Source organism: Trichosurus vulpecula, chromosome 6 (genome assembly GCF_011100635.1).
Source record: "Trichosurus vulpecula isolate mTriVul1 chromosome 6, mTriVul1.pri, whole genome shotgun sequence".
In the NCBI taxonomy this organism is placed as follows: Eukaryota; Metazoa; Chordata; class Mammalia; order Diprotodontia; family Phalangeridae; genus Trichosurus; species Trichosurus vulpecula.
In genome coordinates, this window is record NC_050578.1 from 234,861,324 (window position 1) to 234,877,009 (window position 15,686).

Sequence of the window (15,686 nt, forward strand, 5' to 3'; positions counted from 1 at the left end):
CAAAAGCAAACACTTTTGAAAAGGGACAGGGTAAAGAGAGAAAATTGAATAATGGGAGACAGGATTGGATGGAAGGAAATATAGTTAGTCTTTCACAACATGTTTATTGTGGAAGTGTTTTGCATAATGATGCATGTGTGGCCTAGGTTGAATTGCTTGCCTTCTTAGGGAGGGTGGGTGGGAAGGGAAGAGGAGAGAGAATTTGCAACTCAAAGTTTTAAAAGCAGATGCTCAAAAAAAAAACGTTGTTTTTGCATGTGACTGAGAAATAAGATATATAGCGAATGGAGCATAGAGATCTATCCTGCCCTACAAGAAAGTAAGAGGAAAGGGGATGGGGCGGGGGAGGAGTGGGGTGACAGAAGGGAGGGCTGACTGGGGAATGGGACAATCAGAATATATGCCATCTTGGAGTGGGGGGAGGGTAGAAATGGGGAGAAAATTTGTAACTCAAAATCTTGTGGAAATCAATGTTGAAAACTAAAATATCAAATAATAAAATATGAGAATTTTTTAAAAAAGCATTTGTTTTAGGATGATTACTGTAGCAATTGTATGTAATAGTGATTGGAAAGCACAGGCCAGAGTCAAAGAAGAATGAAGTGGTGGAAATAGGGATAAATTGAAAAGAATGAAATGATCCATGTTATTAAAAACAAAAAGTAGATGCTCTCCCAAACTCCACTTCAGTCCTGTTAATTAGCCCAGCACTTCTAAATAGATTGTGAAATGTATCCATTGGATAAAGAAAGTGAAGTGCCAGACAAAACAGTAACCCTACAATTCAATATAATCATAAGGAGATACACTTTAAAGTAACAATCTTAGCCAGAAGGCAACAACACCAGAGTGAGAATTTCCACTATCAACCACTAACTGCTCTCAGGGGTGAGGAACCTGTAGCCTCAAGGCCACCTGTAGCCTTCTAGGTCCTTGAGTGTGGTCTTTTAAAGGACTCCAAGTTTTACAGAACAAATCCTTTTATTAAGGGGATTTGTTCTGTGAAATTTGGATTCAGTCAAAGGGCTACACTTGAGGACCCAGAGGGCCATATGTAGCCTTGAGACCTCAGGTTCTCCACCCGTTAGGTCTTACAAGATCCAAAATACCTACCTTGAAGGTGTTGCGGGGTGGAGGCCTAGAGGAAAAAGGAAGCTCAGGAGGTAAACCTGAGCAGTCTAATAGAAAGAATTATAGATTCACAGAGGACCTGGGTTCAGATTTTAACATCAAAGTCTCAAGTTTCCTTATTTATAAAATGAGGTTGTAATGGATAATTCCATAGGGCCTTTCCTGCTTTGAATTTATGATGAAAGAAAATGAAGGGGGAGGGGAAACATAGCCAAACAAGGTAGGAGAGGGAGAGGAGACAAATTCAGGTTTGGGGATAGACTCCCACTACCCTGGGTACTCACTAACCCCAGGGCTATTGGTGACTTACTGCTAACTCAAGTTCATATGCTTTGGACAAGAGGCTTAATCTCTGCCTTAGTGACGTAGTTGGTAAAATGGGGATTGATAGCATCTAATTCCTGGGGTTGATAGGATAAAATGAGATAAATATTTGTAATGAGCTTTGCGCACCTTAAAGCCTTGTGTAAATGCTAGCTATCATTATTAGATCCCTGCATTGCTCACTGTTAGCTTTTAATAAATCGTAGGATTGTAGATCTTGAATTGGAAGGGAGGCCATTTAGTATAATCCTCTCATTTTACAAATAGGGAAACTGAGACACAGGGAGGTGAGGTGTCTTGGACCACAGCAACAAGCTAGATAGGTTCACTTCTACTGTACGTGCAAGAAAAAAGCTAGCTGAGCTTTGCTTTGAGTCGGGAAGACCCGAGTCAAATTTGATCTCAAGAGACCAATTTTTCGACTCTGGACAAGTCACTTAAACTGTTGGCCTCAGTTTCCTCACCTACTTCACAGAGTTGTTGGGAGCTTCAAATGAGATGATATTTTTAAAGCGTGTCATATAGTAAGCGCTAAATAAATCTATTAAAAAAACCCAAAAACTCTCCAGATGAATCCAAAACACAATTCACCACCTAACAAGTCAAAGAAGGATTCTGTCGCTTGCTACTGCTGTCTCCTCCGGATCTTCAACAATCGCGCTCTGCAAAGCGCGACCCACCACTCTCTGCACCCAGAGGCTCACTCCACGCCCACGCCCACGCCCCTCCCTCCCAAAGACAGTCTGTGGTCGTGCTGCCCTTTAAGGGGCGGGCTTTTCTTCTCGGACACAAAGTAACTTGATTGGAGTGAGCCTACCTCGGACTTGCTGCGGCCTCCGTGGAGCCTGGGTGGGAAGGGGGGAGGGAAGTAGGAAAGGAGGGAGGGGATCCCCGAAGGAGAATAAAGGCGGAGAAGGGAGGAGAGGAAGGGAGGAGGAGACCAGCAGGAGGGAGGAGGCGGTCCCCTCCTCCAGCTCTGATCCCCAGCCCTCTCTCGGCTCTTCTCGGAAACTTTCCCGTGCGTCTGCTGGGGCTGCCGCTACAGCCGCCGGGCGGGCCCCAGGGCGGCCACTGCGGAGCCATGAACCGGCTGGCCAAGCGCGGGAGCGAGACGCTCATCGAGATGGTGGCCACAGATGGTAGGTTCCTTTCCCCACTCCCTGGGGGAAGGGGGACCGGTGACGACTGGCAGGATAGGAGCGAGGGTGGGGTCGCAGGCCAGCCGGTGGAAACGGGGGAAGGAAGATCGGGTGGGCTGGTTGCCTATCTGTTCCCCCAGTCCTGAGCTCAGATCCACGGAGGCGCAGGGATCCTGGTGGGCAGGCGAGCATCCGGCAGCCCCGGGCGGGGACGCGGAGGCCTGGGGCCTGGGTGCTAGTGTTCCTTCCCGCTGCCATTCGAGCTGAACCCTGGGTTCTCTCTCTCTCGACTGAGGTTCCCGCAGCTGCTGCCCGGGCCCCCACGTGGGGCCGCTCTGGGCCTGGACAGGGGAAGGCAGTAAGGGATTGGGGCTAAGCGCGTGGGTAGATCCCGGTTCGCCTAGCGCAGGGAGGTCCGGGGCATAGCCAAGTCTATTCGATTCCAGGAACGCGTCCTCCTGGGCTCCTCCTTGGCCAGGAGGGCGGACAGCGCCCGCTCTCAATGCCCCAGCTTGCGCCCCCCAAGAATGCTCAGGAGATGCGTTTATGCCCCCTTCTCCATGCGCCCAACCCTGCCCTGAAACTGGGGACAGCCTCGTCTCCAGCTTTGACTCTGCGGTTTTGGGGCAGCCTCTAAGGGAGGGAGCCTTCCTTCCTACTATTGATGGGGGTGGAGGGCGGGGTGGGGCGGGGAGGCCTCCCCCTTCGAGCGGCGCTGAGTAATGGAGACAGCAGGCGACCGGATGGGCGGGGGTGAAAGCTAGGACCAGGGATGGTAGCACGGTTGAGAGGGGTGGGAGACCCAGCTCTGTGTACCTGGGCCAGGCTGGGAGAGTCAGCCATGTGGGGGCCAGAACTGAACACCGGGGCACCACTCACATTTTCCGGGCGGTGGCTGCTGTAAAATCAGCTGCTTCAGGAAAGGATGTGCCCCTGATGTTGATTCCAGGAGATGCCCTCAAGAAGCTTGGGTGAGGAGGAGGTGGGCATGGCACCCGAGTTCACAGCAAATGGACCACTTCAATTTTATTGCTTCCTTCCCCCCTCATTTAAGAATGGGCGTGAAATCCTGGCTGTCACACTGGTGTGGGACATGTACATTGTCTGGAGTACCATAAACAAAACAGGATCTATAAAAACAGTTGTAACCCTGAAAGTCTTACCTGGTCTGGTTCACTATGTATGTCCTAACTTTTACTCTTTGGCAAGTTTTGACTTTGCCCTTTAATCCTCCGTGAACATATTCGGTCCTTTTAAGGCCTTTTCACAATCCTGTTTTCTGTTGCCCTACTGTACATGTTTAACAAAAAAGATATAGTCTGTAATTTAGTGGAATGAGGTGATTATAGCATACAAATTTGGGATGAAATCTTCAGGACCACTGTGTCCTCCCTGAAGAAGTTCATTGCATGCTTTGTTGCGGTCTTGGAATGTTTTCAGAAACTTTGAAAGGAGGCCTGGTGTCTCTCAGAATTGGAAGGGACCTGGGAAGCCATCTAGAGCACTGAAGGGCATTGAATCTCAAGACAAAGGATATATGGCTTCTCCCGGTCTGCAACTTACTTCCTCCATGACACTGGGCAAGTCAGTTAACCCCTACAGGCCTCAGTTTCCAGATCTGTACAGTGAGGGAGTTGAACTATGTGTCCTCAGAAGTCCCTTCCAGCTTTAAACTCAATTCTCTGTACCTGCATAGGAATCCCCTTTAATAGTAGCTGTTGCCATGGAGCTCAGATGTTTGCAAACATCTTTTCGGAATATCTTTTCATTTTGCAACATACAAAAATAAAATCATCTAGCCTTCACTTGAAGATCTTTTACTGAGAGAAACCCATACTTGTCAAGGCAGCCTATTCCAGTGTTAGAGAGTTTTTCCTTACATCAAGTCCAAATCTCATCAATATCCTCTTCCCCTCTGGACCCTCCAACTGGAGGCCAGAACCATGAACTCCAAAACCTCCATATAAGGAAGGTCCTAGCACAGGCCTCTCCTTGATGGGACTTCTCCATCATGCCCCAGAACTGGAGGCAGATTTGAACTCAGGTCCTCCTGACTCCAAAGCCAGTGCTATATCTACTGTAGCATCTAGCTACACGCCCCCCCCCCCACTTAGATTCTAAGCTTCTTGAGGGCAGTGAATGTCTTTCTTTGTATCTGTATCCCTAGCTCTTTGTCATATACTAGGTGCTTAATAAATGCTAATTGACTGACTAACCCACAAATCTACTTCCCCACAAGTTCTTCCCATTTCTCCTGGTTCTGCTCTTTGGGACTAAGCAACAAGCCCAATTTGCTCTTCCTCATTACACAACACCTGCCAGCCCTTTAAATACTTCAAGTCTGCCATCTTCTCTACCTTGGAGACTTCTCCAGGATAAATGTGTTAAATTCCTTCAAAGCATGCTAATACATGCATAATAATATGTATACACATATATGTGTATGTATATGTATGGACCATGTGGAAGACACATGTATATGTGCATCTATAGATACACACACATACAGATATATGTGTAAATGATCTCTAGTACTCTTACTACCTTGGTCACTCTCCTGTTTAAGCTCTAGTTTGTTGACTTCTGAATATGGGGTGGTCAGAACTACACAGTACTCCAGATAGGATCCCAACAGGTTCTGCTTTTGTTTCTATTCAAAACAAAGGGACAAAGCAGCCCCTTAAACATGATAGAGTAGTACTTCTTCCACTTACCAAAAACCTGATGAGTTAAGAAATACAAAGCTGCCAAAAGTTTTTGTAACAATAATAGTGAATATTGAGCTTAAAGGAAAAAAAAACTCACTACCAGGTAATGAGAAATTTAAATGATAGCACTGAAATCTGAACTTTGGTCTTTTCTATAGATCCTAACTGTTGAAATTGACTGATTGGCTAGCGTTGTCAGTGAACTGATCAGTAGGGTATGGGTCCAGTGCTTTTTAGGATAGTAATGAGGAAATACGACAAATTAGAAATCAGTTCATGGGCCTTTCTTCCTGATAGAGAAATTGGCTATCTCTCATCTATGGAGTATTACGTTTCTCTACTTTGGTTTCAATCGCATCAAACTTTGACTAAACGGGTCAGGTTGATTTTTTTCTTCTTTAAAATAGTTTTCTGTAATTCAGTATAATCAACCTATCTGAAGAGATACCAGGAGCTAAAAGTTCCGGGGCTTGTCCCTTCTAGCTTCTGGCCTTCTATGTGTAATGGACAGTTAATTCTTTGAGGTGGTAGGAGGGCAAAGGGAACAAGCCTTTATTAAACACTTACTCTGTGCCAGGCACTTTTCTAATATTAACTTATTTTTGATTCTCAGACCAACCCTGTGATGGGGGTACTATCATTTTCCCCATTTTATAGTTGAGGAAACTGAGATAGATAGAGGTAAGGGATTTGTGCAGAGTCATACAGCCAGAAAGTATCTGAAGCTGGATTTGAACTCAGGTCTTCCTGATTCCAAGGTGAGTGCTCTCTCCAAGGCACCACATAGATTGGTATATCTTTACCACCCGATTGTGGGGCTCCCATCCATCTCTAAAGTGTCATTTTGACCTAGGTCTGGTTTTACTTATAAGACTAATACCTGGTGAGAGTATATCCTGCCTGTACTTAATCTTCTATGTTCACTTCTGTGGATTGAAGCCAACCTGCTCCTTCTCAGCATGCTTTCTAAAAACTCTCCTGGGATGGTTTCAGCACACCTGTTTCTTGCCCATGTTCATCTGCACCAGTGCTAATACTACCACCAGCATTCCCTTCTTGCGTGAATCTCTGCTTCTGTTATTTGGAGGGGGGTGAAAAAGAACAGATTCGTTGTACAGTGAACCTCAGGGGCTGACTAATCTAATGTGTTTTAGTGGGAGGGAAAACTGGAAAATCAATGACTTCTGTCCCCACTCTTCCCCCACTCCTTGTTCAGGGGCACAGACTATAAGAAGGTGTTGGTGGGAGGAGGAAAAAAGAGGAGTTAAAAACTGTGTTTAATGTGGCTAATGAACAGGCAAACTATAACGACACCAAGCATTGTATTATATAAGCAAGTTGAAGTCTTCAGAGCATATCACAGAGGCACCAAATCTTCCATGTGGAATGAACCTCAGAGGCCCATCTAGTCCAATAGTTAGTTGTCGAAGTGATTCTTGTACACAAAGGCTACCCATTCTTTACTCGAAGACCTTCAATGAGATGAACTCGCTACCTCCCATGGGGGGTCCATTCACTCTGGGATTGCGCTAATCATCAAGCAGGTTTTTTTTTTCTTTCTCCAACATCAAATCTAAATTCTCTTCTTTGACTCTAGTTCTGTCCCATGAATGCAAGCAGAACATTCATGTAGGTGCTAGCAAGATCACAAAAGAGGCAACATGGTGCAATGAAAAGAAGGCTACATTGGGAATCAGAGGACCTGGTTCAAATTCTAGGCCTGCTATGACTAGCTACATGATCTTTTGGGCACCTCACTGACTTATTGCTGCGTTGGGATTTTTATTCTGGAGTACCTTAAATTTTTCTACCAATACTACTATGTGTGTTGTTTTGTGTGTGTGTGTGTGTGTGTGTGTGTGTGTGTAGGGAAAAATAGAAATTTTTTTTGTTAATTGTGGTGATATCAATTAGATCATGTTTGACTCCCAAGAAATGGTTTTCCCCTCACTGCCTTGAGATAGATAAAATGGTTTAACTTTTATTTCCCTGGGCTGAAGGAAATGATTGGTCGGTTACTTCCCTAGTCTGTAGAGTGGTGATAAAAAGAGGTCTCCTAAGTATCCTGGAGGAAGTTCTAAGAGAAGCCAGCCACAGCAAGGAACTGACTCAGAGTTGTTGGCTTAAAATCTGGTCACCACTGATAGGGTGTGTTAGTCTTATAGCTAGAGTGACTGAAGCCTAGTACATCATCTGGTTTCATGATGATGACTTAGGTGAAGAAATTGAGGACTCTTTATCCTATCATCATTTTAAAAAAGAGTCTCAACTGAGAGCACCGAGAACAACTTGTATTTCAGGACCAAAGGTCTAGAGTCAGAGGGGGTCCCAGGAACCATCTATTCCAATCAGATAACATTGCACTGGGGATACAAGGAGAAAAAAAATGAAACAATTTCTTGCTGTTAAGGGATTATGTGCAGAATGAATACAAAGCAAATATAATAAAAATACAATAAAATACTTGGGGAAGAAGAGGGAAAAGTTGTGCTTGAATTGAGACTTGAAGGAAGTGAGGCATTCGGTGCAGCAGAGCTGAGGAGGAGGAATGTGTTCTAGGCATAGGGCGTGGCCCATACAAAAGTACAGAGATGGGAAATGGACTGTTCTGGGTGAGAAACAGAGAAGGACAATTTGTGTCACTGAGTATAGGAATGGGGTGATGTACAATGAGGTTGGAAAAATTCATTGGAGCTAGCTTGTGAATGGTTTAAACACCAAAAAGAAGAGATTGTTAATATTTAAAGCAGTAGGGAACCATTGGAATTTATTGTGGAAGGGAGTTACATAGTCAGAATCATCCTGTAGGAAAATCACTTGCCAGCTTCTTGGAGGATAGATTACAGTGGGGAAAGACTTGAGGCAGAGAGACCAAGTTGGAGGATATTACAATGGTACAGGAAAGAGGTGATGAAGGCCTAATGTGGGTAATGAGAAGGGCAAAGATGTAACATGAGTTGCTGTGAAGGAAGGAATGGCAAGATTTGACCATTGTTTGGAAATATTGGTTGAAGGAGAATAAGGAACTGAGGAGGACAAATCTGAGACACCCAAAGGATGGTGGTGTTTCCCCAACAGAAATAGGGAACCTTGGATGAGGGACAGGTTTTTGGACAAAGAGGTGAGCTCTGTTTTGGACTCTATCTTCTGAGTTTGAGATGTTTACGGCTCATACAGTTTGAAATGTACAGTAGGCCATTGGTGATGTGCACCTGGAGGTCAGGAAAGAAACCAGGGCCAGTATAGTTCTGAATGCATAGAGATGTTAATTAAACCTTTAGTGGCTGATGATGTCTTCAAGTCATAGAGAGAGAAGAGAGGGTGCTAGACAGAGCCTTGAGACACACCCATGGTTGATGGGTTAAGAGGCCATGAATAGGAATGATGAAATAGCAGTGAAGACTGAAAAGCAGATCAGATATGTAGAAGAACTTGGAAAGTATCATGAGATCATCTAGTCTAGCTCCTTCAATTTACAATGGAGGAAACTGAGGCAGAGAGAAATGAAATGATGGTTTAAAGTTACACAGGTAGTAAATTGTACAGCCAAGATTCAAACCCAAATTCTCTGCCTCTAAAACTAGGGTACTATTCCATTCAACTTGTTTAAGGTCACACAGGTGAATCTCAACCCAGGTCCCCTAATCCTGTACACATTCCACCTTTCTATCTTAGTCCTGGATCTTCCACCAGAACTTATGTGACCTTGAACAATCTGCTTCGCATTTATGGGCCTCAGTTTCCTCTGTATAGTGTTAACATGCTTAGGTATTTGAAGTTTTATATCTCTGGCAAGTTTGTATAAGCAGAAATAACCTCTCTTCCCACCCACAAAGCCTTTCCAAGATAAAATACACCCACCACAAACTAAAATCTAAATTTGCTGCTAGTTTCAGATTTCTGCTACTTAAAATGGGAGGTTGGATGGCGTACTTACAGGACCCCACAGATGTTGTTGAGGTGTATTATGCTCCATTTACCTACCACTACTTTGTAGAAAAGTAGCATATCATAGGATAGAGAGATGGAAGGGACTTTTTAATCCATCCTTATTTATAGATGGGGAAACTGAGGCCAGAGACGTGAATTACCTAAGGGCGCACAGGAAGTCTTAGTGTCAGGATTTGATCTTGTGAAAGAGATCTGTATTTGGAGTCAGAGGATTTGAGTTCAGATTTTGGCTTTGCTAAACATGTAATAGGTTTATTATTTTTAAATGAATTAATTTTTGAAATGATCCATTTTAATTTCTAATATGGTAAATATTGATAGCTGTAACTCACATAAGCAAACACTCTTGTGTGTTCTGGATTAGAAGATGTTTAAGATTCCCTTCTAGCTCTGAAAATGAAACTTTAGAACTCCCACTAACTTGCGTTCACCAGAATGCCTTTGGAATGCTTTCACCTACATTCTCATTGGAGCTTTCTCATTTAGGTATACTAGGCATTGTTCTCCTGAACTGAAAGGTAAGAAAGTTAGGACTCTGAGAAGTTAGGAAACCTATGTTGCCAATTGAATCATAGAATGCCTGAGCTGAAAAGGACCTTAGAACTCACATTTGGATGTAGCTTTAAAGGACTTTCCTCACAATAACCTTGTTTTTATAGTGGGATTCATGAGATTATAGGATTTGCCCAGTATCATACAACTAGTCAGTATCAAAACTATGATCTTTTGACTCTATTTAGCAGACTGAGCTGCAGAATGTACACACCAAATTTAACCCCTTCGTTTAAAAATGAGGAAACTCACTGGGGAATGGCTAAACAAGTCATAGTATATAATTGTGATGGAATACTACTGTGCTGTAAGAAATGATGAGCCCAGTGATCTTAGAAAAACGTGGAAAGAAAGACTTGCACAAAATAATGTAGAGTGAAATGAGCAGAACTAAGAGAATGTTGTATACAATAACAGCAATATTGTTTTTAGAATGACTTTGAGTAAATACGTCATTTTGACTATTATAAATACACAAACTAATTATAAAGGATGTATGAAGAAAGATACTATCTGCATCCAGAGGAAAAAAACCTGATAAATAGATGTATAAAAAAATTTTACACATACGTATATACGTATGTAATATATATGTATATATACATACATACATACATATATGCATGCATACATATATGTATATGTGTGTATTTGTGTGTATATATATGTATATATGAAATTGTCTAATGATAGCCATCTCTGGGGGGAAGGGAAAGAATAAAAAAAGAAATTTACATGATAACTTTATTACATATTTTAAAGTTGTACATAATAGATTTGCAGTTTCATGTGCAATCATCTTTTTTATTATACTATTTTATGGAAATGCTTGTTTTATTCCATAAATTAAAACACATTTTTTAAAAATAAGGTAACTGAGGCCCACAGAGATTGTGACCTGTCTGAAGTCTGATAGTTGTTCGTGACAGATTCAGGATTAGAGCCCATGCCTCCTGCATTCCATTTCTCTCCCTCTCTCTAGTACAGTCTTGTGATTTCATTAGTATGGGAAATTTCTTGGTGTGGAAACTCCCCTCTCTGTTGCAGAGCTTCCCCTTGTCTGAAACATGTCCTCTTAGAGTAATCTAGGGAATGTTAAGTAATTTGCTTATGGTCACCTGCAAATATGTGTCAAAGGTGGGTCTTGAACCCAGGCCTTTTTGATTCCAAGTTTGGACCCCTAACTTTTGGGCCACATGGCTTCTTTGTACTCCATCCTGTGAATGTCATTGTTGGGCTTTTATTTTTTTATTTTTTTTGTTTCCTTCTTTTGCAATATGTATTACAGCAACATTTCAGCAATTACAAGATGGCATATCCTACATCAAAACGATACGAAGCTACACAGGCCTCTGTCAAAATGGTTTAGAAACTCCCTCTTTGACACCCTGACACATTTGCTCCAAGTGTTTACCAACAGTTCAGATTACTTTAGGTAATAATGAAATGCAGCTCCTCAGATGCCAGGGACAGGTGGCTAAGAAGATATGACCAGAAATGTTGCTGGGAGGGATTGCTGTGGGAGAAATGTACCCAAGTTCATTTACAGAATCACAGAAGGAAGGGACCTGAATGCATGGATCCCCTGTAGGACACATATCTCAATTTTTAACATTCATTTAAAAAAAATTGATTTCTGGGTTTTCTCTCTCTACCTCCCTCCCCTCCCCACCCCAAGACAGTAAGCAGTTTGATATAGGTTATTTGTGTAAAATCTACAATGCGTATCTCAGGCATGTCATCAGTCTTTCAGCTTCCATAGAAAAATCTATAGTGAGGCAATGTAGGCCCGCGCCGTTGTGTAAACAGTTCTAATTGTTGAGAAATTTTTTTTTCCTTGGATCAATGTTACATCTACACAAGTGTCAGAGTCCTCAGTAAGACTCCCAAGTGCACAGGAACCATATTAAAATATAAGCAGGAAATGTTTAACAATAAATAAAAATACAATATAACACAAGCAATGTGAATTTGTGATTTTTTAAGTCAATGTGTGTCTGCAGGGACTTGGTTGTATTTTGAAAACTCTGTTTTACAGTTTAGAACTAAAGAATCATAGATTTAGAGGTGGAAGGGGACCTCGCAGATCATCTAGTTCATTTTACAGGTGAGGAAAAAGGACCCAGAAGACTATAGTGATTCCAATAAAGTTGCTTGGGGAGTAAGAAGTAAATATTTGGGGCAGCAAGGTGGCACAGTGAATAAAACACTGGCCCTAGAGTCAGGAGGACCTGAGTTCAAATTTGGCCTCAGACACTTGACACTTACTAGCTGTGTGACCTAGGGCAAGTCACTTAACCCCAATTGCCTTGCCTCCCCTCTTCCCCCCCCCCCCCCCCCCCGCAAAAAAAGTAAATATGTTGTTGTTTAGTCATTTTCAGTCATCTCTGACTCTTTGTGAACCCATTTGGGGCTTTCCTTGCAAAGATACTGGAGTGGTTTGCCATTTCCTTCTCCACCTCATTTTATATTTGAACAAACTGAGGCAAACAGGGTTAAGTGACTTTTCCGGGATCATATTGATAGTACGTGTCTGAGGCCAGATTTGAACCGAGGAAGATGAGTCTTCCTGACTCCAGGCCCTGTTCACTGTGCCACCGAGCTGCAAATCATGCAAAGGCATGATTCAGATTGGAGTCTTTCTGACTCTAAATCCAAATTGCTTTCCAGTGCCCATAGATTTATCCTCCCTTTTCCCTCCCCCACACTAAGAACAAATCTAATCCCTCTTCCACATGATAGCACTTCCCCACCCCTCCCCCGAGTCTGGCCTTCACTAGATTAAATGGTTTCTCCTTTAACTGATTCCCATATGGCCTAAACTTGAGGTTCTTCACCCTCCTGGTTGCCCTCATCTGGGAACTCTCCATCATATTGATGTTACTCCTAAAATGTGGTACTGAGACCTGAACACAATGTTACAGATGGGGTGTGATAGAGGCACACACATACAATGGGAGAATCACCTCCTTATTCCTGGGAGTCTTGCCTTCCTCAGTACAGTGCAAGTTCCTCTTGGCATTTTTGACTGCCAGCTCACAGCTGGCTGACTCACTTTCAACTTGGAGTCCACTAAAACCCCCAGGCTCTCGTCATCTGGAATTTGGGCCTTTTTTTAAAAAAATATGTTTAGGCTGGAATAAACTTTATTTTTATCTGTCTATGAGGCATTTATTAAACACATTCATAAGGTATGTGGTTTACCTAATTCAACTCTCTGAAAGGCTCTAATTTCTTAATAATAGTTTAATGAAAGTTTGATGAAAGTGTTAAGCTTGGAATTTCCCTCATGTGGTTGTTCCTTTGCCTGAAGAGTAATGGAAGTTCAGTGTGCTTTTTCTTAAAACTACTTTACAAATTACTGTTTATTTCTTGTTGTTGTTGAATCTTTCTGGTCACGTCTGACTCTCCGTGACCCCGTTTGGGGTTTTGTTGGCTGAGATGCTAGAATGGTTTGCCATTTCCTTCTCCAGCTCATTTTACAGATGATGAAACTGAGGCAAACAGGCTTAAACTTGCCCAGGCTCACACAGCTAGTGAGTGTCTGAGGACAGATTTGAACTCAAGAAGATGAGTCTTCCTGAAGGTTCCAGATCTGCTGTGCCACCACTGTGGCACCCAGCTGCCCCTACAGTTTGCTTTCTTCCCTGAATGAAGCAGACATTCATGCCTGTGTCTGCCTGTTTTGTGATAGAAACTGAAGCGCAAGGAGAGCAACTAATGATGATATCTGAACTGGAAGGGAGCTTAGAGGTTGGCTCTTCACCCCCTCATCTGATAGATGAGGGAACTGAAGCCCAACACAAATAGATCTTAGTGTCTATAAAGACTAATGTTATTCTAATAAACATAAAAGCATACAAATTACATGGAAATAGGAAAATTTGGATTTGCCATGAGCTTACTTTTAAAAGAGAGTAGAAAAAACCCTATCAATGAATTTATAGATGGTAATCGATAAAAATCTTCAAAGTGTTAGGTCTTCCTGAGCCAAGGAAAGCTCTCTTCACAATGTAGCCTGCTGCCTTTCAGGAATTATCCTAGAACCATAAATTTGGAGTTGGAAGGAAAAATAAAGGTCATTTTAGCTAATTGGCTCATTTTCTACATGAGGAAACTGAGGCCCAGAGAACTGAATTGATTCACCCAAGTTCACATGGGTAACTGGTAGGAACAGAATTTGAACCCAATTTATCCAATTCCAAATTCGTTGTCTCTTTCCAGTAGGGTGGTCTCCATACGTGACATTCTATCTCTGTTTTTGCCCAGGTGCCTTCCAACCCCGTATTTAGAATACATCATGTATCAAAGACAGGTTTTTGTCTCACCTCACTTCTACTTCTCAGAGGCCCCAAATTTCTTCAAATGTGGGGCAGGTGCCACCTCTTTCCTATAGGAAGCCTTTCCTATAGGTGTCAATGTTCTCTTTGTCTTGAAAATACTTTGAATTACTTTGTCTATACATTGTGTTTATTTACCCACAGATACGTGTCTATCTTTCCCCCACCCCCTCGCCCATACTATAAGCTTCTGGAGGACAAAATCCTAGCACATTTGGTGGCATATTTTATGTCCTTAATAAATGTTTGTTGTACTGAATTGAATTGCAACCTTTTAAACTGGCCATTTGTAATGCTATAGAGAACATAGAGAATGGAGTTTCCATATATAGTACCCAATTGACTCATGTTATTTGTCCTTTTAGATTAAATTTAATATGGAAAATATTGAGAATGCAGGCAGAGCCAGAATCTAATCAACTAAATTAGGTCACAACATGTAGGGGGCATTTCTTAATATTGCCTTTTGTTGAAATATAAGTGCAGGGGCAGCTATGTGGTGCACAAGACCTGGAGTCAGGAGTTGAGTTTAAATCCAGTCTCAGATACTTATTAGCTGGGTGACCCTGGGAAAGTCACTTAACCCTGATTGCCTTTCCAAACAAAACCAAAAGCAAACAAGCAAAAATATTTAGTTTTTTAATTAAGATGCTTAATGCCAGAAAATTGTGTGCCAAGGACAAAGTTTTGAGGTACTCAACTAACTTGGAAGTTCACAGATCCTAGTGGACAATTAAAAATGGAGCGACAATTTCTATACCTTGAGAGGGCCTACAAATGTTGAGTCCTGGGTCTGGTGGCTGGTGGTGAATCATATTTTATTTCTTGAGTTTGTATTGATTTCATAAAAGGGGACTTGGGTTGACTTCTCAAATACTGAACTAATGAATCAAAACTGAGCCTTTAAGAATTAACTACCGAGAGACACTCCTTTCCCTTCCTATTTTTAGAAGGTGCTGTGTGGCAAGCTATACCCCCAAACCCATATTCATTTCAGTGGGATTTGCTAGGCTCGCTGAATTCAGTTCTATTAATAGGTTGGAGTCCATGGATCTGTTATGTTGGTTGCCACTTGTCACACTGAGAAAACACTACGTGGAAGTCACTCTTCTGGTGATAAAGGATTTCAGTCCCCCTTCCTCAAAGAAACCAAAACAAAACATTCTGGCTTCTTATGCTAGACTTGGAGTCAGAGAACTTGGGTTCAAATCCCAGCTTTTCTACTTATTACCTGTGTGACCTTGGCCAAGTCATTTGCCTTCTCTAGACTTCATTTGCCTCAGCTGTGAAAGGAGAGAATTACAGTAAGTCGGCAACCTCCAAGGTCTTTTTGAAATCTAAGTTTTTATCTTATGATCTGGGTAATGCCAGACATGCCTTTTTCCCCTTCCCCCTTTGTTGATTATCCAGATAACAGCCTCCTTTTCCCATGCGTAGCTATCTGAAAGTTATAATCATCATGAATGTGGTATTATCTTTATTTCTAGAGCCTTTTCTCCAGCATATTAATAAGGTAGTGGATAAGGCATTAGGAGAATTTT

General features: G+C 42.3%; 1 protein-coding gene across 2 annotated transcripts in view; it reads left to right on the forward strand.

Annotated features, from left to right (window-relative positions):
- The first annotated feature begins 2,404 nt into the window (after positions 1–2,404).
- The window catches only part of ANO5 (anoctamin 5), a 143,076-nt gene continuing 129,794 nt past the window's right edge, over positions 2,405–15,686 (forward strand). For both annotated transcript variants that reach the window (XM_036763198.1, XM_036763197.1), the window contains exon 1: positions 2,405–2,594. In XM_036763198.1, the coding sequence (XP_036619093.1) occupies positions 2,537–2,594 (58 nt within the window). In that variant the 5' untranslated portion in view covers positions 2,405–2,536. The remainder of the gene's footprint in view (positions 2,595–15,686) is intronic.